General features: G+C 39.6%; 3 protein-coding genes across 4 annotated transcripts; 2 read left to right on the top strand and 1 right to left on the bottom strand.

Annotated features, from left to right (window-relative positions):
- Positions 1-6,023: 6,023 nt before the first annotated feature.
- Positions 6,024-10,545, bottom strand: gdpgp1 (GDP-D-glucose phosphorylase 1). 2 transcript variants are annotated; one of them, XM_036003580.1, is made up of 2 exons: positions 10,311-10,545; positions 6,024-7,991 (listed from the first exon to the last, which is right to left on the bottom strand). In XM_036003580.1, exon 2 carries the CDS (start codon positions 7,975-7,977, stop codon positions 6,889-6,891), a length of 1,089 nt encoding a protein of 362 aa, XP_035859473.1. In that variant the 5' UTR covers positions 7,978-7,991; positions 10,311-10,545; the 3' UTR covers positions 6,024-6,888. The 2 variants fall into 2 exon arrangements, with proteins under 2 accessions (XP_035859473.1, XP_031139313.1); XM_031283453.2 differs by having other exon boundaries at positions 6,024-7,985; positions 10,311-10,544.
- A 5,485-nt stretch (positions 10,546-16,030) lies between these two features.
- LOC116038642 (titin-like) lies at positions 16,031-23,920 on the top strand. Its single transcript, XM_031283188.2, has 4 exons — positions 16,031-16,189; positions 16,702-16,816; positions 17,269-23,535; positions 23,754-23,920. The coding sequence occupies exons 1-4, from the start codon at positions 16,169-16,171 to the stop codon at positions 23,786-23,788; spliced, it is 6,438 nt and encodes a 2,145-aa protein (XP_031139048.1). The 5' UTR covers positions 16,031-16,168; the 3' UTR covers positions 23,789-23,920.
- A 1,014-nt stretch (positions 23,921-24,934) lies between these two features.
- LOC116038804 (calcium and integrin-binding protein 1) lies at positions 24,935-26,823 on the top strand. The gene is made up of 7 exons (XM_031283472.2): positions 24,935-25,182; positions 25,604-25,638; positions 25,722-25,821; positions 25,952-26,105; positions 26,197-26,315; positions 26,424-26,512; positions 26,605-26,823. The coding sequence occupies exons 1-7, from the start codon at positions 25,132-25,134 to the stop codon at positions 26,624-26,626; spliced, it is 570 nt and encodes a 189-aa protein (XP_031139332.1). The 5' UTR covers positions 24,935-25,131; the 3' UTR covers positions 26,627-26,823.
- The last annotated feature ends 7 nt before the right edge of the window (positions 26,824-26,830 follow it).

Genomic DNA, 26,830 nt, shown 5'->3' with positions numbered 1-26,830 from the left:
ATTACTTGTGCTCTAGATACAATCCCAACACATCTTTTCAAAGAGGTCATTGCCACTGTGGGTACCTCCAATGTTTCTATTATAAATAGCTCAGCGGAAACTTTCCGTCAAGTTATAAACATGCCGTCTTATACAACTGATCTAACCTTGATCCTGTTGATCTATAGACCTATCTTTAAATTGTCATTTTAGAAAAAACTGTTTTCAATTAGTTAAATTCCTTTTTAATAATAATAATAATAATGATAATAGAAACTTAGACACATTTCAATCAGGCTTATATTGTACACAGTACAGAGCAGCTCTCCTTCATGTGACTAATGACCTTTTGAATGCCGATGCAGGGCTCTGTTCTATTTTAGTTCTTCTTGATATCAGTGCGGCCTTTGATACAATTGATCATTACATTTTAAACTGTCTAAGGGGTTGGGTTGGTATCTCAGGTCCTGCTTTTAACTGCTTCACATCTTATTTGTCTGACAACCTTCTCAGTACTGCTAAGCAGCCCTTCATTCTCCTTGACTCACATCACTTGGGAATGGGGAGTGCCACAAGGTTCTATTCTGGGTCCAGTCCTCTTTCTCACTTTACTTAATTGGGTCACATAATGCAAAAACAATGTCCTATCACTGTAATGTAGATGGCACTCAGCTGTATACCCATTATTCCTTATGACCCAAATAGCCTCATTTCCCTGCATAATTGGCTAAACCAAATCAAAAAGTGGATGCATCAAAATTACCTACAGCTCTAATACCAAAACAGAGGTTTTATTGATCGGTCCACACTGTGCGACTCAAATGCTTAAACCCCAGCTGGGTTCTTTAGCTCCCTGTACCAAACATTCTTCCAGAAACTTAGGAGTCATATTTGACTCCAACCTTACTTTTAAAAAGCAGCTCAAGACAGTCATTCAAGCTTGTTTTCTACAATTAAGAACTAACTCCAAAATCAAATGTTGCTGTCCTTCATGACATGGTGAAGGTCAGTTTCTCTAGACTTGATAACTACAACTCCTTGTATTCCTGCCTCAACTGATTCAGAATTCTGCTGCCATGCTACAGTGTAAATAATCTCTTTGTTCATATAGCCTATTGGCTGCTATACATCTTCTCAGCAGTTCCTGCCTCACTGGCCAAAACTGATGCTTTTGTCACTTTCTCAGTCTTACAGTTTTTTATCGATTGCTAAACGACAGTGGGCACAACTGGAGCCACATGTGCAAAACTCTAACTACAGTCTGCACAGCAGCAGTTCATGTAGCGCAAACAGTAGTTTGTTTTTCATTGCTTGAACACAGTTTTCTAAACTCTACACACTTATCGCATGGCTTTAACCACTACCTTCACAACACTGAATTTACAGCAAGTTGTTCAAATGCTAACACACTGCTGTCAAAACTGTTAACCACACATACAAAACATAATGGATTTCAGTCTGGTGCATTTCAAACACCACTGATTGCAATTTTAGCTGAAAGCCTAAGCAGGACCTTGTTTTAGACTTGTTAGTGATCACATACAGTAATATATATATTTTTATTTATTTATATGTAGAAAGCTCAGAAAGACTTTTTTTTAAATAAAGGACCACCAAGTAAGAATGTAACAGTTATACACCGTAACGTTCGAGAGAAAAAGTGAACAGGTAAAAGAACAAAGATACCAATATGTCCAGGTAAAATGTCACAGCTATGAAAAAAGAACGTGAAAAACACTACCTTTACCACTGTAAAACTGCATACTTACTGTCAGAAAGTAATGGAGGTGGAAGCAATACAAACACCACATTAATTTACATTTATAGATGATACAGGTACATGGCAAGAGAGGACATCCAATGTAATGATGAGAATTTGTCGCATGATGCTGGAGAGAGGCAGCATTAGCCCCACAATTCTTTGTTACTATTATGTACCTTTAGTTTTTTACCCCAGTAATTTTATAAATTACTACAGACAAAATAAAAAACATTTATCTATTGAAGCAAACTGCTGATTTTCATTCCTTCTTGTTTACATACAAAAAAACTGGTATGTTATAAAATAAAACAAATCTGTGAGAGAATTTCACTTTTCTTTAAAGAAAATATTGATTAGTGTGAAGTCACAAATTATTCAAACTGTAAAGATGAAAAGTTTCTCATTTCTGTAATGGTGTTTGATGCCAGTGTTTTTACTCTCAGTGTGTTCTGAGTGACAGTGTGTGTTGTCTCAATCAGGATTGTTCAAAGTGTTTTGCTGCAATGAGCCTGTTTTGAGACGTGTCAAGAGTTGTGTTGTATGGAATGAGTTTTGCAGGAGATGTGAACTGTTTAGCTCAGGTGACTGTTGGTAATGCAAACTGTAGTTAGAGTTTTGCACGTGGCTTCAGTTGTGACCACTGTCATTTAACAATCGAAAAAAACTGTAATATGGCGATGTAATAGCTAGAGTAAACTTCACATTTCAGTTTGCACTATACATAACATTCACAGTGGGAAAAGGGTGAAGTATACACACGGACAGCCAAATGTAAATAGTAAATATGATCTTGACCTGTCTTGTACTTGCATGTTATGTAAGGAAGGTCAAGTACTTTGATCTTGAAATAATAGTGTCGTGTGTGTTCTCCTATATCTTATAAATGAAACTGATAAGAAAACTGCCTTTAACCAATAAAAGAAAATGTTTATTGTATAGCTTAGGTAGTCCACAGTAAATACAATTGATACATCAAGAATTAAATAGACAATTGTGATTTGTAATGTGTAATTGTCTTATTTAAATCAAATGGAGAAATATATATAATCATTGGCCAAAACGGATCTGCAAAGCTGCATAGGCTCTGAATAATATGAACTTTGATACCCTTTTGGACATATAACCACTATTATAGCAGATATTCTCACTTACCCCTATTAAAGTGACACCAACAAGCTAGCCAGTGTTTTCTTTTCTTTTTTTTAAACTGAAAACCTCTAATCCAAGAAACGGATTCAAAACTACTTCCAAACAGAGCAGGTGAGTAAAAAGATACATGACCAAAGTGACTAAATAGGTATTGGATACAAACTTGCATATACAAAGTCCTATAGACAGTTTTAGCTTTTATTGCTGCAACATTTGTGCAAAATGATTTGAGTGCTACAAGTAATGCTTATCATAGTATGCATTTTTGTGCTCTGTCATTCAAATATCCTGGACATGGCACTGATCGTATAATTTTCTTTAGCGAGGCAGTACAAAATAACTGCAAAAGAAAATGTCTTGCTGAATCATTATCTCACCTGTAAAAAAAAAAAGTCAGCATGTAAGCAGCTAAACAGATCAAAGCACTGGTTGTGCGCTCAACAATGTGGAACCTCATTAAAATGAGTGAGCAGTATGCTCATGGATCTTACTGCTCGGCTTAGCACTGCTACCTTGGTGATGTAATTCTGGCAGATGATGTGCTCTTAGGGGATGATGTGTAGCATTAATCCCCCTTGATCTGAGCACCGCTCTCAGGCTTATTAAAGCAGCTATCTTGTATTTTCTTAAGAATAAAAAAGGAAAAGACGTGGATTACATCTTTGCCACAACGTTGTGTTAAACCAATAAAACATTTTTTTATCTTTATTTAGTGAAGTTTCACTGAGAGCTTTAGCACAGATTGACACCTGGAAGCTGCCCAGCTGACCCCTGAGCAGCTCCACTCAGACAGTTGGGGATAAGGGCCTTGCTCAAGGGTGACTTGCTAGTGGTAATGAGGGAAGGGCGGGTGTAACGTCCTCTCTCAGATTTACCCTGCAGGTCCGGTGATGATCATCCAGGACCTTCCAATCACAGGTCCACTTCTCTAACCTTTGGGCCACCACTCAATAGACATACTGTAGAGTTAGTTAAGAAATGTGTGGACTACACTTAACACATCCCAACAGGAAATACCAGTGAATTCCCGTAATATGCATCCAGTGATTGAGGTAATGTACTTAGTGTAAACACCCCTGGTTTATAGGCCTTTTTCACAACAGTCATTTTCACTCATCAAAGAAGGAAAAGCACAGGTGTTAGTACTAATCTCAGTAAGTCATAACAGTGTGTGAGTCAACTTGCACAATACTAGGATCTTGAAACAGTTAAATGGAAATCAGCAGTATATTAGTATTAGCAGTATTCATTTTATTATTAACACCTGTGCCTACTGTGAAATGTCAAAAATGTTTCCCATGAGAGATCTGTAATGCAGCTCTAACGAACTTCTAGAACATCTTGTTTGACTCAACCATAGTGCACCAACCCACACATGTGTTTTCAATTATTGTAGCTGATTAAACCTCTACTGAGGACTGTGTGCTTGATTGACAGCTGTTGTGTCACATGATTTGTGGGATTTTGTTAGCAAAAAGTAGCACAAATGCAATGGACTGAGAATTCTGACAAATAAAAAGGTGGAAATTTAAAAAAAAAAAAGAAGTGCACAAATTGGAAGTGATCTTGGACACTAGAGCAAATACCTTGATTTTTTTCTTCTTTTCACACCAAGGAGACACACTACTGTCAGCATCATCAGTGATTTACAGTTTACACAACTCTTTTGTTGAATGATCACACTCCTATGATGGTTTCCCTTATGTAATAAGAGAACAACCTAAAGGGAACATGACTCTTTTGTTGAATGTTCACACTCCTGTGACGGTTTCACCTATGCAACAAGAGAACAACCTGAAAGCAACACATTCTGTTTACCATACATACTTTTATTTATATATAAAAAAACTTTTTCCTCAACCTCATGCTGTTCTGGGTGATGTCCTTAAACTACCACTGATTTAGGCTGCGTTTCATTAGCATTTTAACACCCCCTTCTTCACTTCCCCTAACAACTTGCCATCGGGGGAATCCCCGCCGCCATCTTAAGTGTCGTTCCAATTGTCTGTAAAACTGAAGTGAACTTGGTGAGATCGACCCTCGGAGGGCTGAGGGAGCGAGTGAACGATGGTCACTCCAGAGGTGGATATCACCCACAATGCATTGCAGTTATGCATTCGGTGCAAGAAAATACATCCAGTTAGGTTGCAGTCATGTACAAACGCTAAAACTCCTGTTCCTGACCACCAAAGAAGAATATGAATAAATTGAATAAATACATTTTGACGTTTTAGTTTCCTCATTGCTTGATATTTTAGTGAAACATGTAGGCTAATATAACTAATGTCATTTTTTATTTACTAGATAGTTGTATGTGTGATTTCTTTATTTCCAACATTAACTGTAAATGCATGGAAGATTTTCTGTTTGCGAGATATAGCTTAAGCATTAATATTAATAATCTTGATACAGATCACAAACTTTCTAAATCAGAAACTCATGCAGCTGATTACTAGGGGTGGGAAAAATAATCGATTCTTAGATGCATCGCGATTCTCTCTAGAACGATTCGATGCTCGATTCTGATAAGTTAATAATCAATTTTAAAATTTTTTTTATGTGTTGATTTTTATTTAAAAGTTACTGTCTCCAGACAAGTACAAATCAGAAAACAGAGTGACTGAAAGAGGATGGGATAATGGACAACAACTTAGAGTTTAGGCAAAAGTGCAGAAAAAAAAACACAAAAATGGCCAAAAGGGAAATTTAATTTTGTATATATACACGATCTAATAAGACATACATAAAATAATTATGCAAAACACATATAGGCTGTTCATCTACTTTATCACATTACATCTGACCACCTCATGTTTCATGTTCTAAGAAGCCAATTCTCCACCTTTAAACATGACTGAGCCTCTGACCTGGAAGATTACTGAGAGAGAAGGTGACTTTCACAAGCACGTTTAAGGCTTCAGCATGGAATGACTACAAAATAAAAACCGAGACAAAACATTTCATTAAAACTTGTGACAAATACTGTATATGTCAAAATCTAAGCTTTGTCTAGCTGCTTTGTCTAGGAAGTGATTAGCAAACTGAGTAGCAAACTCAGATTTATATGTATATTTTTAAAAATTACGCATGGAAAAAAAAATTGTTGCATCGAGATGCATCGATAATCGGTTTAGAATTGAATCGGGAGGTGCCAAGAGATTCCCACCCCTACGGATTACCAAGCCTCATTGAAATGAGTCTGCAGGTATTTATATTTGTATAGTGCCTTTCATACAATACTTCACTATAAGGAAATTGTAAGACATAAGCAAACATAGAATGGACATAAAAACGGGGATAGAATGCGATAATTAATAGAAAATAAGATGGATATTTAAACGCACTTGAAACTGTAGCGCTAAGCCTACAACTGTCAGTCGATCCGTATAGTTTTTGCTTAAAGTGAACAAGGGCAGGTGTGTTCCATTTAACTCCTGCCCCGCCCAATTCCTCTCTGCTCTCCAAGAGGCCTAGGTGCGACGTATGCTATGACATCATAGCAAGGGCTGAGGGGAAGTGAAGGAGGGCATGTTGAAACATTAATGAAATGCAGCTTTAGACTCAACTCCAAGTCAACGGGGTTATCCTCGGACAAATGTAAAACAGAGAAAGCACAGGTGTAACGAATAACATTAACGACGCCAGCAAGCCAGCATGAACAGCCAAACCTCTTAAAAGGTGGAACACCGGAATGCAGCCATTAATTATGTTATTGATCACACCTGCTTTGACAAGCCAAATTCTGTTGGAATGACTTGCTTCATATACACAACTTATTAAATGAATCACAAAAACATGTTAAGATAAAATGCTTATGGCATTTTATTTGAAATCAGTTTTAATACAGCACATCCATTAGTCCATTAAATATATATTCTAAAAATATATAAGAAGGTATTGTGCACATCCAATGTTATATTAAGGACAGATTCTGAAGCTTCTGACCTAGTTCATTTGATCTCCAGCACAGGATGTAAAAAGGCTTTAACGTCCATACATTATACATCCATCAAATGACGAGTAAGCTGCTGTTCCAACGTTTGAAACTGTGCATCAGGCAGAAGATACCTCTGGATGACATCTATTACATCTTTCTCAGTTGTGAGCTCATAGTCCTCCTTGTTCTTAAATGGTAAATGTCCAGCCAGCTCACAGAGAGCAACATTGAAGGCAGATTCCTCCTTGGCACCGAAGCATGAGGCTCTGGGCCATACAGCAATACGAACACCTTTTCTTGAACAGTGGTCCTTTTGGTTCTGTGTGCGATCACAGGGCGGACATCCTCTAGTCAAGAACAGGTTGTGAGCAATATTAGCGTCCACCAGAAAGTCTGTGACTTGACAGATGGCTCCGGCAACTTTCTCCACCCGCTCTGATTCTGTGTAAAACAAAAAGCCTGCAGGAAAGTCCAACAAGCGATAAAACCCCTTTTCAGGAACCAGAGGCTTCACTGGCATAGATTCTATCTTGAGCTCATGATCCAGGTAATACCCATGTAGGTGTAAATGATTGACGGACGCAAATGCTCCAAGACTATTGAACCCCACACGGAAGCCAGGATCGGAGCTCAGGAGCACAGATTCAATACCAACCTGAATGGTGAAGCTTGTCAGGACCTGTGGCAAACAGCGTAAAGGATCTGGAACAAAGAGACAATGTCCGCACTCCAAAGGGCTGACGTTGACCAGCACAACCATTCTGCAGGGTTCATGCAACTGTCCCTTTTCTTTGCCTCCCTCAACGTCCTTTATCATCTCAAAAATGATTTCTTCTGGATTGATTTTGTTAAAATTAAACTGCTTGGCATTGAACTCCTGTTGGATGCTAAGTATCTCCTGAGGCTTTCTTCTCTCTATTCCTCTTTGAATATTTAGCTGGGCCACATAGCCATGCGGGCCCGCCAGGATACGCGTTTGTAAATCACCCAGATGGTAGCGGAAGAGTCCCCTGTTCATTCTGTCTGTCCAGCCGGCATGGATGGTCGTGTCAAACTTTGCTGGCAGTGATGCAATCCCAAGTCTGTTTCCACTGCTCCGATGCACATCTCTGACAAAGTCCCGGGTGCTATACACAAACTGGAGCGGCATGGTTGGATCTGCAGTTGAACAGTGAGGCAGAAAGGCATGAGATAGGGTTCACTATAGTAGGTCTTTTAGGCGTCATTCTGCTGAATCATCAGACAGAAAGCCGGGTCACACGAGTAGTCGGTATACGTGCAGTTTAGAGTCCCAAATTCCCCATACAATGTCCTTAATTAATTATGAACCTGCTAAACCACCTGTGCTACCCTTACCCTACCACACTGCGGTCAAGCCAGCCGACACTCGGATCTCCGTGGTCAAATCAGCCGACACTAAACTTGTAATGCGCTCTTATTCCGGCACGCGTGGTAAATGCATTCAAACGGCCCAGATCGAGTAGCGAAGTTGGCGAGATGATGCACATTGGACTACTTCCGGTTTTCAAAATAAGATGTTAATACAACGTACATATGAAAACTAGTAATGGATTATATTCACCAGAAGTAAAATATATGTAACCTGTGTCTGTCCTTTATACAAAAAAAATGAGTGAATTGTGAAAGGTTATGTATAGTTTGAGTTTACAAGAATACAACAATAATTCCAGACTGATTTATTTCAGGGGACACCTCTGACTACACCCATATTTAAAATCAGGAAATTAAACGGTATCAATTTGGAGATTTTTGGAAGCAAAGTCCCATACTTCTGCTGTAAAATTGTTTGATTTAAAGTATGACAGTATTAAGTGATGCCCTGTACTCAAATATGTCAGTCATTGCCTGGAACTATGGACCAAAGTCTTTTTATAGCACCTCCAGTTTCATATTTTGAGTCACTTTACAGCAGAAGTATGGGACTTTGCTTCCAGAAATCTCCAAAATTATACAGTAAAAATGTTTGATTTTCAGTATGACAGTATTAAGTAATGCCCTGTACACAAATATGTCAGTCATTGCCTGGAACTATGGACCAAAGTCTTTTTATAGCACCTCCAAATTAATTTTTTTAGTCATTTCACAGCAGAAGTATGGGACTTTGCTTCCAGAAATCTCCAAAATTATACAGTAAAATTGTTTGATTTTCAGTATGACAGTATTAAGTGATGCCCTGTACACAAATATGTCAGTCATTGCCTGGAACTATGGACCAAAGTCTTTTTATAGCACCTCCAAATTCACATTTTGAGTCATTTCACAGCAGAAGTATGGGACTTTGCTTCCAGAAATCTCCAAAATTATACAGTAAAGATGTTTGATTTTCAGTATGACAGTATTAAGTGATGCCCTGTACACAAATATGTCAGTCATTGCCTGGAACTATGGACCAAAGTCTTTTTATAGCACCTCCAAATTCACATTTTGAGTCATTTTACAGCAGCTGTAAGGGACTTTGCTTCCAGAAATCTCCAAAATTATACAGTAAAAATGTTTGATTTTCAGTATGACCGTATTAAGTGATGCCCTGTACTCAAATATGTCAGTCATTGCCTGGAACTATGGACCAAAGTCTTTTTATAGCACCTCCAAATTAATTTTTTTAGTCATTTCACAGCAGAAGTATGGGACTTTGCTTCCAAAAATCTCCAAATTGATACCGTTTAATTGCCTGATTTTAAATATGGGTGTAGTCAGAGGTGTCCCCTGAAATAAATCAGTCTGGAATTATTGTTGTATTCTTGTAAACTCAAACTATACATTCCTTTCACAATTCACTCATTTTTTTGTATAAAGGACAGACACAGGTTACATATATTTTACTTCTGGTGAATATAATCCATTACTAGTTTTCATATGTACGTTGTATTAACATCTTATTTTGAAAACCGGAAGTAGTCCAATGTGCATCATCTCGCCAACTTCGCTACTCGATCTGGGCCGTTTGAATGCATTTACCACGCGTGCCGGAATAAGAGCGCATTACAAGTTTAGTGTCGGCTGATTTGACCACGGAGATCCGAGTGTCGGCTGGCTTGACCGCAGTCCCTACCACTACCCCTACCCTAAACCCTAACCCTACCTGGTCTCAAATAAGACCCTCATCATTTGGGACACTCAGTTTTTGGAAAATAATTTGTGACACTAAACTGCACGTAAGCCTGAGTAGTCTGTGGATATGGCTGCAAATAACGATCATTGACTAACTTAATGTTCAGTCCACCCATGATTTTATTATTAAATCAATTAATTATATAGTCAATAAAATGTCCCAAAGCTCTGGCTGGATATAGACTGTGTTTCAATATATTTTATGCAAAGTAACTAGTAACTATAGCTGTAAAATCTAATGTAGTGGGGTAAAAAGTATAACATTTCTCCCTCCATTGTAGAAGAGTACAAGTTAAGTTGGGCCTATAAAGCAGCATACAGTATAAATACTACGAGTGTAACGTTACTCACCTTGTTTTTATTTTGACAGCATGTCACCGTGCCCAAGTCAGCGTCTTGAAACAAAGATGTCAACACAGATTTAACGCCTTTTAAAAGGAACAACTACATTATTAACATTCGCATAATTTGTTTTGTATACGTTTTCCCCATGCGTGTAGCACCATCAGAGATAAAGGATCTTTAGCACCAGGAATGTATCACGAGAACGATTAGCACCCGTTAGCATACAGTCTATGGTTAGCACCGGTTTGCTAGCATATTGCAGTTACATGTGTTCTTCTTCATCGGTGTTTATTGGTGTCTTCTTCTTTTTCTTCTTCGTATTTTAACGGTAGTTTGCATCCATTGCGTTGCACTACCGCCAACTACTGGTGTCACATTTCACCTACAGCTGCCAGCTAGTTACTCCCATAGACTATCATTACTCCCATTCTGTCCAACAACTCAGCTACCGTTGCCTTGTTCACCTCCTCCACATTCCAGTATGTTTCCCAATCCAGTTCCCCTCAGTCCTGCTCTTCTCATTCCCTCCATCATGATCCTTCTCTCTACTGTATTTCCTACATTTAATTAAAAGATGTTGCACAGTTTCTGGTTTTTGACATCTATTACACAACCCTGTTGGATGTTTCCCCATGATGAAAGGCGTAGGCTACTATTTAAATAAGTAGGCCCAATTCTCAGTCTGGTGATGACTGTCTCGTCTTTCCTATTTCCTCCTCCTCTCCTTACATTACCAACACTATTTTGGATGTTTAATTTCTGTATGTGTATAAATGTCTTCCCTTTAGTTGTTGTTCCCAGTGCTGATGCCACTTTTTATTTCCTTCCACACAATGCTCTTTCCTATGGAATGCCGTTTTATTCAATATTAAATAAATGAATAAATACATGAATAAATGAATAAATACATGAATAAATAAATAAATATGCCTTTGAAATACATCATGAAATAAATAAATGAGGCAATAAATACATAAATAATTAAATAAATGTAAATATTCATATATAAATGAATCAGTTAGTTAAATAAATATATTAAAAGGACCAGACTACACAAAGTTAGCCAGGATGTCGCCTGGAATATCTAGAGGCAGGCGTCCAGCACCTCTGTGCTTGTAGTACCAGCGGTAACGTTGACTTCTTGGACTTGGACATCTTCCACACGAACATGGTGCTCAATCAGTCTTAAACTATTTAAAACTTCGTCGTCTATATGTATATTTCTTGAAAAGCACTTATCCGCCCTAGTATTTCCAAAAATTCTTCAATATGTGCCAAAATAGTATCTGCTGATAAACCATGTTGATCAATTTGATCTGCTAATGATAGCGTGCTATCTCGGAGCCCACCGATGTCTTCCATTATGTCCGCACTCTCACTTCGACAGCCTTTTTTTGCCCACGGCTCAGTTCTGAATGTGAGCGATAGCCACGCCCCCTGATTTGCATATAAGAACTGGAAATAAATAGAGAGGGGAATCAATAAATGTGGCATTAGGAAATAAATGTCTCTTAAAATAAATAAATGTGGACTTATGAAATAAAAGTACCATGAAATAACTAAAAGTAAAACCTTTTAATATATTTATTTAACTAATTAATTCATTTGTATATGAATATTTACATTTATTTAATTATTTATGTATTTATTGCCTCATTTATGTATTTCATGATGTATTTCAAAGTCACATTTATTTATTTATTTATTTATTTATTTATTTATTCATTTATTTAATATTGAATAAAACGGCATTCCATAGAACGGAGAGTGAGGGGAGAGAAGATAAAGAGAAAGATTCGAGAGTAGAAATTATGAATGTTGTGGTGAGATTTGAGGGAGAGGGGGGAGTAAAGAAAATGGATCCTCTAAAGTTAACAAAAGTCATTAGAGGGCATATTGGAGAAGTGAAGTATGCCAAAGTTCTAGTAGAGGGAAATCTTCTTATACAGTGAGGAAAATAAGTATTTGAACACCCTGCTATTTTGCAAGTTCTCCCACTTAGAAATCATGGAGGGGTCTGAAATTGTCATCGTAGGTGCATGTCCACTGTGAGAGACATAATCTTAAAAAAATTGGAAGACCCAGCCTCGACCCATCTTCAATGCTCTAACTGAGGGAAGGAGGTTGTTCCCCAAAATCTCGCAATACATGGCCCCGGTCATCCTCTCCTTAATACAGTGCAGTCGCCCTGTCCCATGTGCAGAAAAACACCCCCAAAGCATGATGCTACCACCCCCATGCTTCACAGTAGGGATGGTGTTCTTGGGATGGTACTCATCATTCTTCTTACTCCAAACACAGTTAGTGGAATTATGACCAAAAAGTTCTATTTTGGTCTCATCTGACCACATGACTTTCTCCCATGACTCCTCTGGATCATCCAAATGGTCATTGGCGAACTTAAGACGGGCCTTGACATGTGCTGGTTTAAGCAGGGGAACCTTCCGTGCCATGCATGATTTCAAACCATGACGTCTTAGTGTATTACCAACAGTAACCTTGGAAACGGTGGTCCCAGCTCTTTTCAGGTCATTGACCAGCTCCTCCCATGTAGTTCTGGGCTGATTTCTCACCTTTCTTAGGATCATTGAGACCCCACGAGGTGAGATCTTGCATGGAGCCCCAGTCCGAGGGAGATTGACAGTCATGTTTAGCTTCTTCCATTTTCTAATGATTGCTCCAACAGTGGACCTTTTTTCACCAAGCTGCTTGGCAATTTCCCCGTAGCCCTTTCCAGCCTTGTGGAGGTGTACAATTTTGTCTCTAGTGTCTTTGGACAGCTCTTTGGTCTTGGCCATGTTAGTATTCTTCCAGTGATTCTTACTGATTGTATGGGGTGGACAGGTGTCTTTATGCAGCTAACAACCTCAAACAGGGGCATCTAATTTAGGATAATAAATGGAGTGGAGGTGGACATTTTAAAGGCAGACTAACAGGTCTTTGAGGGTCAGAATTCTAGCTGATAGACAGGTGTTCAAATACTTATTTGCAGCTGTATCATACAAATAAATAGTTAAAAAAATCATACATTGTGATTTCTGGATTTTTTTTTTTAGATTATGTCTCTCACAGTGGACATGCACCTACGATGACAATTTCAGACCCCTCCATGATTTCTAAGTGGGAGAACTTGCAAAATAGCAGGGTGTTCAAATACTTATTTTCCTCACTGTAGGTTGTAGCAGTCAAGAGCAGATGGGTAGGGCAAAGAAAATGATTGATATTGGAAACATTAAAATTTCCAAAGTGGTGATAATGACTGAGCAGAGGTCTGGTGGGTGCACGTGGGTAATAAGTGGAGTAGCCTACCTATAACAGTTAGCATGCAGAGTCTGGTGGAGAACATGAGGGTGCGGAATAGGTCAGTACAGAAAAGAGACAGGGAGACCATTTTGATAGAGTTTGATACAAAGGAACTTCCAGACGAGATATTCTTTGGAGTCATGAAATACAGTGTAAGGGAGTTTATGCCTAAGCCAATGAGCTATATTTGCCAGGAATTTGGACATACTGCCAAAATGTGCAAAGGCAAGAGAAGATGTGCGAGGTGTGGGGGTGAGCATGAATACAGAAAGTGCGGTGAGGAAGTGAGACCAAAGTGCTGTAATTGTGGAGGCAATCACAGTGTAGCCTACTGGGGATGTGAGGTATTGAAAAAAGAAGTGGAAGTGCAGAAGATGAAGGGGAAGAAAAAACTTTCATATGCCGATGCAGTAAAGTTGGTACAGATGAAAAACCAAAGGAAGGAAGCTGAATATAATAAAGAACAGTTGGCAGTAGTGGAAAATCAATATAAAAGAAAGAGTGGATAGAAAAGAAGAAACTGGTTACTTTTATAGCAGGAGTAATGAATGCAACATACGGGATAAAATCTAAAACAGAAAGGATTCAGGTCATTGCAAAAGCTGCAGAACATCATTTGGATAAGAAAGGATTAAAGTGGGAAGAAGTGAATGATGAACTTAGAGTGCAGTCAAGTCAAGAGACAGCATGTATGGGTTAATACTACTAATGATTTTACTCCTTCAGTGGAATGCAAGAAGCCTCTTAGCAAATGGACAAGACTTCAAGCAGTTCATAGGCAGTAGGAAAGAGAAACCAGATGTTATCTGTATCCAAGAGTAATGGCTAAAGCCTAATTTAGATTTCATTATATTCAGTCGATTATATTCAGTTAGAAGAGATAGGGAAGATGGTGGAGGGGGAGGGTGTGTTACATTTGTAAGGCAGGGGATTCCATACAGAGTGTTAGGTGTAGGGGTGGAACAGGAATGTGTGGTAATAGAGGTGTGGGGTGAGAGTCCCCTAACTCAGGACACCCAATTTGCTTCTGTTTTTCGCCTATCTCTCTTGTAGATCAATTCATGTCGTTTATTGTTATCTCTGCTGAGTCAACACATTTTATTATTTATTATGTGAAAAAACATTGTCAATCTGTTCTATACAGGCTGTCGCCCAAACCTGCCCCTTTCCACTCCTCACTTGACTACCAAAATCCCAACGTTCAAAATCCGTAATCGTCCTGAATATCAACCATTAACAGACTATATCAACGGAAAAGAAAAACACCTACGAAAACACACAAACAATTAAAACCAGCCCCTCTCAGCTCAGCCTCGAGAGCCACCCACAGCACAGTTCCCGCGACTCGATAGGCACTGCGATCTGGCCGTTTATTTGTGTATTTCCAGTTCATTTTTTCAAAATAAATGTTTATTTGCATAATCTCGGAGTTACCACATTAAAAACTGCATACATTTATGTTAACATCAGTGTAATTAAATGTTTAATATTTCACATTTTTACATATGAATATTATAATAGGTTGGTAATGATAGCATTAGAGATAGCAGGCAAAGTATTCCTTACAAAAATACATAATCAATTGAAAAAGACAATGTTTCATCCTTTAGCTTACATATTGCTGAGTGTTTTGTAACCTTCACCCAGTGGTGGAAGAAGTATTCAAACAAGTAACTTTTAAGTAAAAGTAGTGATAGGCCTACCACACTATACATGGCTACTCAATTACAAGTAGCCTAAAAGTCCTGCATAATTAAAAGTAGAAAAGTATTGTCTTCAAAACGTACTCAAAGTGTAAAAAAGTAGCCTAGACGTATTTGCTTGTCAGAATGGGCCCTGTCAGTGATATATTGTTATTAGTATTACTGGACTATTATTATTGGTGTATTAACATGTAAACAGTAGCCTACTTTAATGTTATAGCTGGGGTAGAGCTAATTTAAAATTAATAAATATATAACACAGCATCATTTTTTATATAGCCTATCACGTTTCGTTTGTAAAATTTTGATTTGAAAAGTAACCAGTAACTATAGCTATGAATCAGATACATGTAGGCTAGTAGAGTACAATAGTTGCCTTTGAGCATAAAATGAAAAAAATACTCAAGTAAATGTGTGCATGTGTAAATTAGTAAATTAAGTTACATTCCACCACTGTTGCTGATCATTTGTTTAGGAAAGCTCTTGTTCTTAAGTGTTCACATATAACCCAACCAACCCCCCATTAACAGGCACACATAGCTAGAATATCTAAACGGTAAAGCCATGGTAAATCCCCCTGTAACTGGAATAGTATGCATGCAATATTTGACTGTGAGACAACTTTCCAGTTTTTCCTAGCTGATCCATGGAGGCTCAACTAACTTTGAAAGAATGAGCAGCTGACCAATCAGACATCATGGTTATTTTAGTCTCTGCATACTTTTGGCGATAAAGAAGGCAGTGATTGGCAGAGTTGTGAATGTCTGCCACAGAGTTTGGGGGCTCATCGCAGTTGATACATCTTTACCAACCGGTTAACTGAAATAGTTGAATTATTTTCATCAAGTGAGAGAAACGATGGAAGACAGCAACAATGATGTAAGTAGAGTTGTGTTTGAAAATGTAATACTATTGTACACAATGATATGTTAAGTTATTGAAATATAAAGAAAGAGTAGGGGGCATCTAAGAACTATTTGTTGTATGATTTCTTTTTTGTTTCTTACTGAAGTGAAATGGTTTCAACCTTATGAGAGCTTTACTAGTTAATAATAGAGTTGTATCTGTTTGGTAGAACAGATGGCAGTCTGGTCTGCCATGCCTCTAGTTATTTTTAACACTATCAACAGTTTCTGTTACCAACACTTCACTCTTACTAAGATAGACTATATTGATAGACTATATTCTTTATTGTCCACAAAGGGAAGTTCATTTTGGGTCAGGTCAGAATTAACAGACAATAGAATAAAATAAAAATAAAAATAAAGACCAGTATAAAAACATGCCTCTAAAAGACATAACAGTCTTAGAAAAAAGGAAACATGTTGCCCTGGTTGTTTTAGTCTTTAATTTCATCTTCTCTGACAGTTTTGCACTATTCTCTTCTGTAGGCGGGAAAGAAAGCAGAAGATAAAGCTCACACTCTAAATATAAATATGACCGCAGATACTAATGCAGAGCTAACAGCAAAGGATTCCATGTCACACCTCACAGTCATTGTCCAAGGTATGTCATGTATTCATCTGATCACTGTGTTGTCTAGATATTAATACTTTCCTTAACATTTTAAAATGATTTTAATGGTTTTAAATCATGTTTAAATGAATGACAATTACAGTTAGATGCAATAAACATACCTACCTAGTATACGACTCATCATTAAAGTGTATCTAAGTTCCAATTACGTTTTACTTTTTTGAGGCTTTAAACCTCTCCTGATGGTGTTATTATTGTGAGATACACTTGGAAGTCCTGAAAAAAGTTATTCATATTTAAACATGGGTTCACTCAACAGATTGTGTATTAATAACTGTATTTAAAAAGTAACATAGATTAAGTTGTCATATCACATGACATATGGATTTTGTATAATTAGTCTTACTTTGCACAGTGATCCCAGATGATCACAGATCACAGATGATGTTCTAAATATTTGATGCTTTCCCCCCTCACATTAGGTCAGCCTCCCACTTCTGCAGAGAACAGAGGACACAACCGTGAGGACCAAACTGGCACTGTCACAGATAAGGAAAATGCTATTAAGCCAAAACTCCAGATAACTTTTGGCACATTTACTGTCAAGAACGGTGAAGATCTGAAAGTAGAGATCCCAGTGGTTGGGCACCCAGCACCAAAGATTGAATGGAAAAGAGATGGTCATGCAGTCAAAGAAACATCAAGGCTGGAGGTCTCAAATACATCATCATTAACAGTTCTTCATATCAGACATGCTGCCAAGGAGCACTCTGGTCAATACTCTATCACAGCAAGTAACAGTGCTGGAAAATATACAGGAGAAATCACTGTGGTTGTTCTTGAAAAGCCAGACCCACCCACAGGGCCGGTGAGGATTGATGAGATTAGTTCTGACTACGTTACCATTTCCTGGGAGCCGCCAGAATACACAGGAGGCTGCCAGCTAGACAACTACGTAGTGGAGAAACGGGAAACTCTAAGTACAGATTGGCAGACTGTGTCAGCAACGACAGTAAGAACCGCTATTAAAGTCACCAAACTGAAGACGGGAAGCGAATACCAATTCAGAGTATTTGCAGAAAATAGGTATGGAAAGAGTACTGCAATCACCTCTCCTATTGTAATTGCACAATATCCTTTTAGTGAGCCCACTGCTCCTGGCGCCCCCTTTGTGTCCACAGTGACAAAGTACAGCATGGTGGTTGAATGGGAGCCTCCAGCCAAAGATGGAGGCAGCCCTATTATCGGCTATCACCTTGAACGCAAAGAGAAGAACAGCATTTTATGGACCAAGCTGAACAAACTTGTTATACCTGATGCTCGCTTCAAAACAAGTGGATTGGAGGAAGGCATTGAGTATGAATTCAGAGTCTTTGCTGAGAATATTGCTGGACTCAGCCCATCTAGCAGGATATCTGAATGCTATGTGGCAAGAGACCCCTGTGGTCCACCTGGTAAACCTGAAGCTGTTGTCATTACTCGAGAGAACATCACACTTCAGTGGGCCAAACCCAGGTATGATGGAGGAAGCACCATTACAGGCTACGTTGTTGAAAAGAGGGAGCTTCCAGATGGCAGATGGATGAAGGCAAACTTCACCAATGTTATTGAGAATCAGTTCACAATCACAGGTCTGACAGGAGGCCAAAATTATGAGTTTAGAGTAACTGCTAAGAATGGTGCTGGAGTTTGGAGCACACCTTCAGAAAGTCTAACCATCATCGCTCAGGATGTTATTGAAGGACCCACAGCTTTCATTGATCCTAAGTACAAGAGTACTACTGTTGTTCAGGCTGGTGAGACATTTGTTATTGATGCTGATTACTTTGGGAAGCCCCTCCCTGCAGTAACGTGGCTGAAGGATGGAAAAGAAATTGACAAAGCTACACAGAGAATGGAGGTCAAAAACACCCTCACTCACACAACTCTGACCGTCAGGGACTGTGCACGAGTAGATGGGGGACACTTTGTCTTGAGCCTCAGTAATATTGGTGGAACTACATCTATCCCAGTTCATGTGAAGGTCCTTGACAGACCTGGTCCTCCAGGTGGACCTCTGAAGGTGAAAGTTGTCAGTGCAGAGAAGTGTAATCTTCACTGGAACCCACCTTTAAATGATGGTGGTGCCAGTGTATCCCACTACATCATTGAAAAAAGGGAGACTAGCCGTGTTACATGGACAGGGGTTGACCCTCAGGTTGAAGCTGTCAGTTACAAAGTGACAAAACTGGTGCCTGGTAAAGAGTATATATTTAGAATTGCTGCTGTAAATAAATTTGGTGTGGGTGAATTTCTGGAATCAGACCCCTTCATTGCACAAAACCCTTTTACAACACCTAGTGCACCTTCTACCCCTACAGCCAGCGCTGTGACTGGTGACTGTATAGTGCTATCATGGGAAAGGCCAGAGACTGATGGAGGCTCAGAGATTGATGGCTACATCCTGGAGAAATGTGACAAAGATGGCATCAGGTGGACTAAATGCAACAAGAGAAGACTAAATGACTTGCGTTTCAGATGCACAGGGCTCACTGAGGGACATTGCTATCAGTTTAGAGTATTAGCAGAGAATGCTGCTGGTGTGGGTCCACCCAGTGAACCAAGTGAGTATATAAAAGTATGTGAAGCAACTTACCCACCTGGTCCACCAACCAACCCTAAAGTAACAGACTATTCCAGCAGTACTGTGTCTCTGACCTGGTCAAAGCCCATCTATGATGGTGGAGCAGACATCAGTGGATTTGTAATTGAGATGAAGGAAGCAGCAGAAGATGAGTGGATCACATGTACACCAAGCACAGGTGTAGAGGGTACAAACTACACTGTGAAGAGACTGAGAGAAAATGCAGAGTACAATTTTCGTATACGTGCGATGAATGCCGCTGGAGTTGGAGATCATGTGGATCTACCTGGGTCTGTGGTAGCTGCTGAAAAACTGGAGGCCCCTGAGATTGAGTTGGACTCTACTTTGAGGAAGATTGTCAGTGTTCGAGCCTGTTCCACATTACGTCTCCGTGTCACCATCAGAGGAAGGCCAGAGCCTGAGGTTAAATGGTCAAAGGAAGGTGGCACTGTCAGTGAGCGTGCTCTAATTGAGGCCACAAGCTCCTACACAGAGTTATTGATTGAGAATGTCAACAGAAATGACACAGGCAAGTATGTGTTGATGGCCGAGAACTGCAATGGCTCTAAATCAGCATTCATCAATGTCAGAGTTTTGGACTCTCCCAGTGCGCCAACCAACTTAGAGGTAAATGATGCAAAAAGGAACTCTGTGTCCATCTCCTGGGAGGCGCCTCTCATTGACGGAGGAGCAAAGATTTTGCATTACATCATAGAAAAGCGAGAGGAGGCCAGGAAGGCATTCACAAGTGTCTGCAGCAACTGTGTGAGAAACTCATACAAAATTGACAATCTCCAGGAAGGGAGCTTCTATTATTTCCGTGTTCTGGCTGTGAACGAGTTTGGCACTGGACTACCAGTAGAGACCACTGAGGCTGTTAAAGTGTCTGAGGCTCCTCTGCCTCCTGGCAAAATCACACTCAGTGAGGTTACTTGCAATAGTGCAAGACTCTCTTGGGAGAAGCCTGACAATGATGGAGGAAGCAAAATCACACGTTATATCATAGAAATGCAGGCTAACGGAGATGACACATGGACAATGTGTTCAGAGAGTAAAGCACTGGAAGCAACAATTAACGGGCTGGCAAAGGGAAAGGAGTATTTCTTTAGAGTGAGTGCTGTGAATGAAAAGGGGAAAAGTGAGCCAAAGTTTCTTTTGGCACCTGTTACAGTAAAGGATACTAGTGTTGAGCCCATTATTAATTTGCTTTCCAATGCATTCAGTGTGAAGGCAGGAAATGATTTAAAGATTGACGTTCCATTCAAGGGTGTACCACCACCAATAGTAGCATGGAAGAAAGATGGCAACTTGCTGAAAGAAACAAGCAGGGTCAATGTGCACACATCTGACGCATCATCTCAGATCATTATCAAAGATGCAAGCAGAATAGATGTTGGCGTCTATGAGGTGACCCTGACCAACTTGACTGGAACCACATCTGCTGAAATCTTTGTTAATGTTTTTGAAAGACCTGGACCGCCAAGTGACCTCAGTGTGGCTGAAGTGAGTGCTGACTTTATGTCTTTGTTGTGGCAGCCCCCACATTATACTGGCGGATGTCAAATCAGTAATTATGTTGTTGAGAAGAGAGATACAGGCAGCACAATATGGCAGAATGTGTCAGCGACAGTTGCCAGAACATCTATCAAGATTTCCCGTCTGACACAGGGCACTGAATATCAGTTTCGTATTGCTGCAGAGAATCGCTACGGCAAAAGCCACTTTGTTGAGTCTGAACCTGTTGTTGCACAGTATCCCTTTAAGCCCCCTGGTCCACCAACCAATCTCTGTGTTGTTAGTGCCTCAAAGTCTGTCATGGTGGTTGCATGGAGCAAGCCAGACAGTGACGGTGGCAGCCCTATTATTGGTTATCATATTGAATGCAAAGATCAAAGCAGTATTTTGTGGACAAAGTTAAACAGAAATCCAGTGACTGACATCCAATTCAAGGTAACAAGTGTTGAAGAAGGTCTGATGTATGAGTTCCGGGTCTGTGCTGAGAACATGGCTGGTGTTGGACCATGCAGTAAGCCATCTGAGCCTGTAGCAGCAAGAGACCAGTGCGATCCCCCATACAACCTCACAGTCACCAATATATCTAACAGCTCAGTTTCCCTCTCCTGGGACAAACCAGAATATGATGGTGGGGCTAAAATAACAGGGTACATTGTTGAGCGTAAAGAGCTGCCAAATAGTTGCTGGCTTAAGTGCAACTTCACCAACTTACTGGACACCTTCTTGGAAGTGACTGGCCTAACAGAGGGTGAACAGTATGAATTTCGCGCTATTGCAAAGAATGCAGCTGAGCTCTTCAGTGCGCCCTCTGAAACCACCGGACCCGTTACTGTAAAGCATGATGTGGAACCACCCAAAATTATCTTGGAGGACAAATTTAAACAGGTGGTGGTTGTCAAAGCAGGAGACCTCCTAAAAATAGATGCTGACATCTCTGGCCGCCCCAACCCTACAGTGTTTTGGTTGAAGAATGGTAGAAATATTGGCACAAAGGGACGGGTTGAGATAACTGCAACAAAGATGCATACCTCTCTACTTATCAGAGAATGTGTTAGGAAAGACTCTGGACAGTATATTCTGACCCTACAGAGTGCAGGTGGTTCCACATCTAAGGCTATCACCTGCAAGGTCCTGGACAGGCCTGGCCCACCTGCTGGACCTCTAGCAGTGTCTGGACTCTCAGCAGAGAAATGCACCCTGTCATGGGGACCCCCTAATGAGACTGGCGGTGCTGAGGTTATGCACTACATTGTAGAAAAGTGTGAAACCAGCCGTGTAGCCTGGACCCTGGTGTACGATGACATGATGGCAACTACCTGCAAAATAACCAAGCTACTCAAAGGGAATGAATACCTGTTTAGGGTGAGAGCAGTGAACAAATACGGGGAAGGTGAGACTTTGGAAAGTGAGCCCATCAAGGCCATGGATCCCTTTACTATCCCATCTGCTCCGACTGATGTTGAGGTCACCAGTGCAACCAGCGAGGCTATGACTATCTGCTGGAAGAGACCTGCCTCTGATGGCGGTAGCCGCATCAGTGGTTACATAATTGAGAAGAGAGAGAAGCAGGGTGTCCGTTGGGTTCGTTTCAACAAGAAGCCTGTCTATGACCTACGAGTCAAAGCCTCTGGGCTGCACGAGGGATGTGAGTATGAATTCAGAGTCTTTGCTGAGAATGCTGCTGGACTAAGTGAACCCAGTCTCCCGTCCCCACTCACACTGGCAGAGGATCCAAAGTTTCTCCCTTGCCCTCCTGCAAAACCCATCATAATCGATTCATCCAGGTCCTCCATCACTTTGTCATGGAACAAGCCGCTGTTTGATGGTGGAGCACCAGTAACAGGGTACAATGTTGAATTCAGAAAATCAGCAGAAGAAGACTGGACTGTTGGTGTTCATAACACAGATAAAACAGAGTTTACAGTAACTGGACTCACATCAGGGACGGAGTACGTTTTTATTGTCAGATCCATAAACAAGATTGGCATCAGCGAGCCCAGTCCTGAAACAGATCCTGAAGTGGCCATGGAGAGAGAGGAGGAGCCCAGGTTTGATATTAGCACAGATATTAGGAAGACCCTGCTTGTTAAAGATGGCAGCTCCTTCACTTTGACTGTGCCTTTCACAGGCAAGCCTGTTCCTAGCGTAATATGGGACAAAGCAGATGTAGATCTGAGAGTCAGAGGAATGATCAACACCAGCAGCTCTGTCACCTCTATCACAGTGGAAGGAGCAACACGCGATGACTCTGGCAAATACATAGTCAAACTGCAAAACGTTGCTGGATCTGCCTCATTGACGCTGAATGTGAGGGTTTTGGATTCACCTGGTCAGCCAACTCATGTAGCAGTTAAAGATGTGACCAAAAACTCTGCCACTGTTACCTGGGACATCCCTGAGAATGAGGGAGGAGCCCCTGTCAAGAACTACCTTGTAGATATAAGGGACATCAGCAGGAAAGGTTGGACAAAACTCACGGACAAATGCCGCCGACTGTCCTACAAGGTGTCTGACCTGGAGGAGGGAGGAATCTACTTCTTCCGAGTCACCGGTGAAAACGAGTATGGGATCGGTGTTCCAGCTGAGACCAAGGAGGGAACGAAAATGACAGGTACAATCTGTAAAGACTAAACAAATGCAGTAAGATGAGAGTTGTTATATTTAGTATAAAAACTGTAGGCCTATTATTGTGATGGGATTAGAGCCTAATATGTAAATGATTTTAGAGAGCAGTTAGATATATTAAGCAGTTATAAGGCTCTTTCACTTTTCGTAAATTATTCTATTTCCTGCATGAAGAGTAAATCTTTTATTTGATTTTTTTTTCAGATACAACCGATTGGGAGACAAATCCAGAAGCTTAGCTTGTCTCCTTACCAGGGTTGAAGTAGCCATCTCCTGATCATCTGTCAAGATGCATGTCTCTATTTCTCACATTCAACCAATGTTGTTCAGAAAAAAAAAAAGTTAGTGAATGCTCTATGACTTAATGCATTACAAGAAGTTGCAGTTTTGTAGATATATTACATACAGAATCTTTTTAAAATGTTTGTATCAGGTTTGTTTACTAATAAGCCATATTAATGATAGATTTTAGCATAGATATAGAACATGTTATGTTGTTATGTTATGTTCTATATCTATGGATTTTATAGAAAGAAATACATAAATTACCTGATTTTGTTTTTTGTGGTTAAAAAAAACCATTAACCACAAAAAAAATATATGCTGTGTTTTGCAATTCTATCATAAAATAAGAATGTTTGGAACAGTTTTTAGAGTCTTAATTTGGATTTGTTATGGGAAGATAAAGGGTATCCTAACACTGGATGGCATGAAGACTTTACAAAATAATAGGAAAATATAAAAACAGAAAAGCAGATATAGAAATATTTACTGTTGTAGGCTACTGTAAAATTTGAGGAAAATGACTGGAACTTCACTTTTTCCCATTTTGTATAGCTGATAGGCCTATGAACCAAGTGACATCATTACTGTGTGTTTAGCGATAACAAAGCCCGTCTACATATTAGAAATTCTTTGGCAATAACCTAAGTGTTACACACTACCTGGATATCCAGCAAAAGAACCCTCCTGGGATAGAATTCTTAATTTAACACTATGAAGGGGTACTTCCGATATTTAATATATATATTTTTTTTTTACATTTTACTGCCCATTATAAGTTTTACTTTTAGTCATTTTTAAAGGAAATCTTTTATGAAACCTTTTTATATTGTTGCTATACTATGGTAGTTATAGGAAGGGGTGGTGGCACTTTAGGTCATTCCCCCTGAATATCTCTCCTTGTTTTCTGTCATCTCTCTGTTGAATAAAGGGCCCAAAATACTTTTAAAAAGTAGTTAAATAATTTCATCAGTGGCACTAAAACTGGAAACAAAAACTAAAGTAAGGAGTCGTCGTAAGGACTTATTATTTTTTGGAACTGTCAAAAGGCCCAGGCATACACAGGTTAGTCCTTGATGTCCATTGATGCTTGATGTCACCTGTTGTCGCCCTTTTGTCATGATATGAGATGTTTGCAAGTGCGTCACTATGGAAACCGTTTCGTAGCTAGGCTAATACAGGAAAGAGAAGGAACCGGAAGTAAGCCATGTAAAGTGTAAAACCAACCACTTGTTGTCCAATAGTTCGGTGTGTAACTCTTACAACAACAAAAGTACATTTTCGAGTCGACATTTTCAAAATGGGAACTACGGCAAGTCAACTTGGCAAGGACTTGCTCTCAGAATATCAAGTAAGTGCCCAAAGCAAAGTATCCAAAAGCAAATATTTTGTAATGGGTGTTAATGTTAACTGGGTGGCGTCAGTAACCAAGCATAACGTAAGGTAGCTATCGTAGCCAAAGGTTTTAAGGCACAAGAAAACTATTAGAGCCTTGTCATCAGTACAGTATTAATTAACTTACGGTCTGTAACGTTAGTTGTAGCATTTCCTACAACGTAGGTTAACTAAACACACCGCTAATGGCAGCTATAGTAAACTGTAAACACGTCATCGCGCTAATAAGTATAGTGAAAGCTAACGGAATTGCTAATATCACTATACTGTCTATGGTCAGACCATAGCTAGATGTATTAACGTTATAGGAAGTCAGAAAAAAAGTAACTTTCATGTTAATGACTTGTCATTCTAACAATGCTCACTTTTACTTTTAGGAGCTGACATTCTTGACAAAACAAGAAATTCTTCTGTAAGTGATCAGTTGTATGTCACATGTGTTACCGGTAAAAACTGCTGCCGTTAATTAACGTTAAGCTTTTTTTGTATGTTTAGTGCTCACAAGAGATTCACTGAACTGCTCACAAAGGATGAGAAAGACCTTCCAAATACCAGAGTACCCGCAGAGAGGATTCTCACTCTGCCGGAGCTCAAGGTAAAAAAGCGATTTAATAGTAAAACAGTGGAAGTGGTGTTATGTGGACTGCTTAGGAGCCGTCCTCATAGCATGACTAGGATTGTCCGGTGCAAAACTGTACTGACCCTTGTACTTGTTACTGTCACAGTCCAACCCTTTCAGGAAAAGAATATGCCATGTATTCTCAACATCTGAACAAAAAGATGGAAGCCTCACATTTGAGGACTTTCTGGATCTCTTGAGTGCCTTCAGCGACTCTGCTACTCTGGAAATCAAATCCCACTATGCTTTCCGAATATTTGGTAAATAAGTTGTTAAAAAAAAAAGTGAGCTGGTTATTGATAATAAAGGGAAGGCTATCAATCTGTGTAATAAGCATATTGGTATTTTCAGACTTTGACGATGATGGAACTCTTGATTGTGGTGATCTGGAGAAGCTGGTAAACTGCCTGACCGGTGAGACAGATGAGACAAGACTAACCACCGAAGAAATGAGACAGCTCATCAACAATGTGAGTTCACGGAGGCTTCTGCCCTCTGAAGATTTACACTAGATGGTTAAAACAGTTTGGTACACAGATGTGTCAGTGTAACAGTTGTTTCCTTTGTATGTTTTTCAGATTCTTGAAGAGTCAGACATTGACAAGGATGGAACCGTGAACCTCTCAGAGTTTCAGCATGTCATTTCAAGGTCCCCAGATTTTGTCAGGTGACTAAAAATCGAATTATCACTGACATGCACTTTACTCATCACGGTTTTGTTCACTCCTAACTGCTTCCTCTATACTTTGATTTCTCCAGTTCTTTCAAGATTGTGCTGTGAAGACCTCTACCAGGCTGTTTCATGCATCACCCTTTAACTCTCTTATGTTGTTTAATTTTCAATTAAAATAATTTTAGATATTTGCCTTAAATTATATTAACCTGTGTATTTTATTGCCTTAACTATTTTATGCATTGTTTGTGAAATATAAAACCTGTGATTTTTTAAATTTCTATTAAGAAAATTAAAAAATATTTCCAAAAA

The sequence above is a fragment of the Sander lucioperca genome, chromosome 7 (genome assembly GCF_008315115.2).
Source record: "Sander lucioperca isolate FBNREF2018 chromosome 7, SLUC_FBN_1.2, whole genome shotgun sequence".
NCBI classification, from domain to species: domain Eukaryota; kingdom Metazoa; phylum Chordata; class Actinopteri; order Perciformes; family Percidae; genus Sander; species Sander lucioperca.
The sequence above is the reverse complement of the archived record's forward strand: the minus strand, read 5'-3'. Positions and strand labels throughout refer to the sequence as shown.

Excerpts from the sequence above, each read along its gene's own strand:
- LOC116038642 (XM_031283188.2), top strand. The coding sequence starts at position 16,169 with ATGGAAGACAGCAACAATGAT. Across the intron at positions 16,190-16,701 it reads TGGAAGACAGCAACAATGAT|GCGGGAAAGAAAGCAGAAGA; the intron begins GTAAGTAGAGTT and ends TCTCTTCTGTAG. Across the intron at positions 23,536-23,753 it reads GGAGGGAACGAAAATGACAG|ATACAACCGATTGGGAGACA; the intron begins GTACAATCTGTA and ends TTTTTTTTTCAG.
- LOC116038804 (XM_031283472.2), top strand. The coding sequence starts at position 25,132 with ATGGGAACTACGGCAAGTCAACTTGGCAAGGACTTGCTCTCAGAATAT. Across the intron at positions 25,183-25,603 it reads ACTTGCTCTCAGAATATCAA|GAGCTGACATTCTTGACAAA; the intron begins GTAAGTGCCCAA and ends TTTTACTTTTAG. Across the intron at positions 26,316-26,423 it reads TGAGACAGCTCATCAACAAT|ATTCTTGAAGAGTCAGACAT; the intron begins GTGAGTTCACGG and ends TATGTTTTTCAG.
- gdpgp1 (XM_036003580.1), bottom strand. The coding sequence starts at position 7,977 with ATGCCGCTCCAGTTTGTGTATAGCACCCGGGACTTTGTCAGAGATGTG.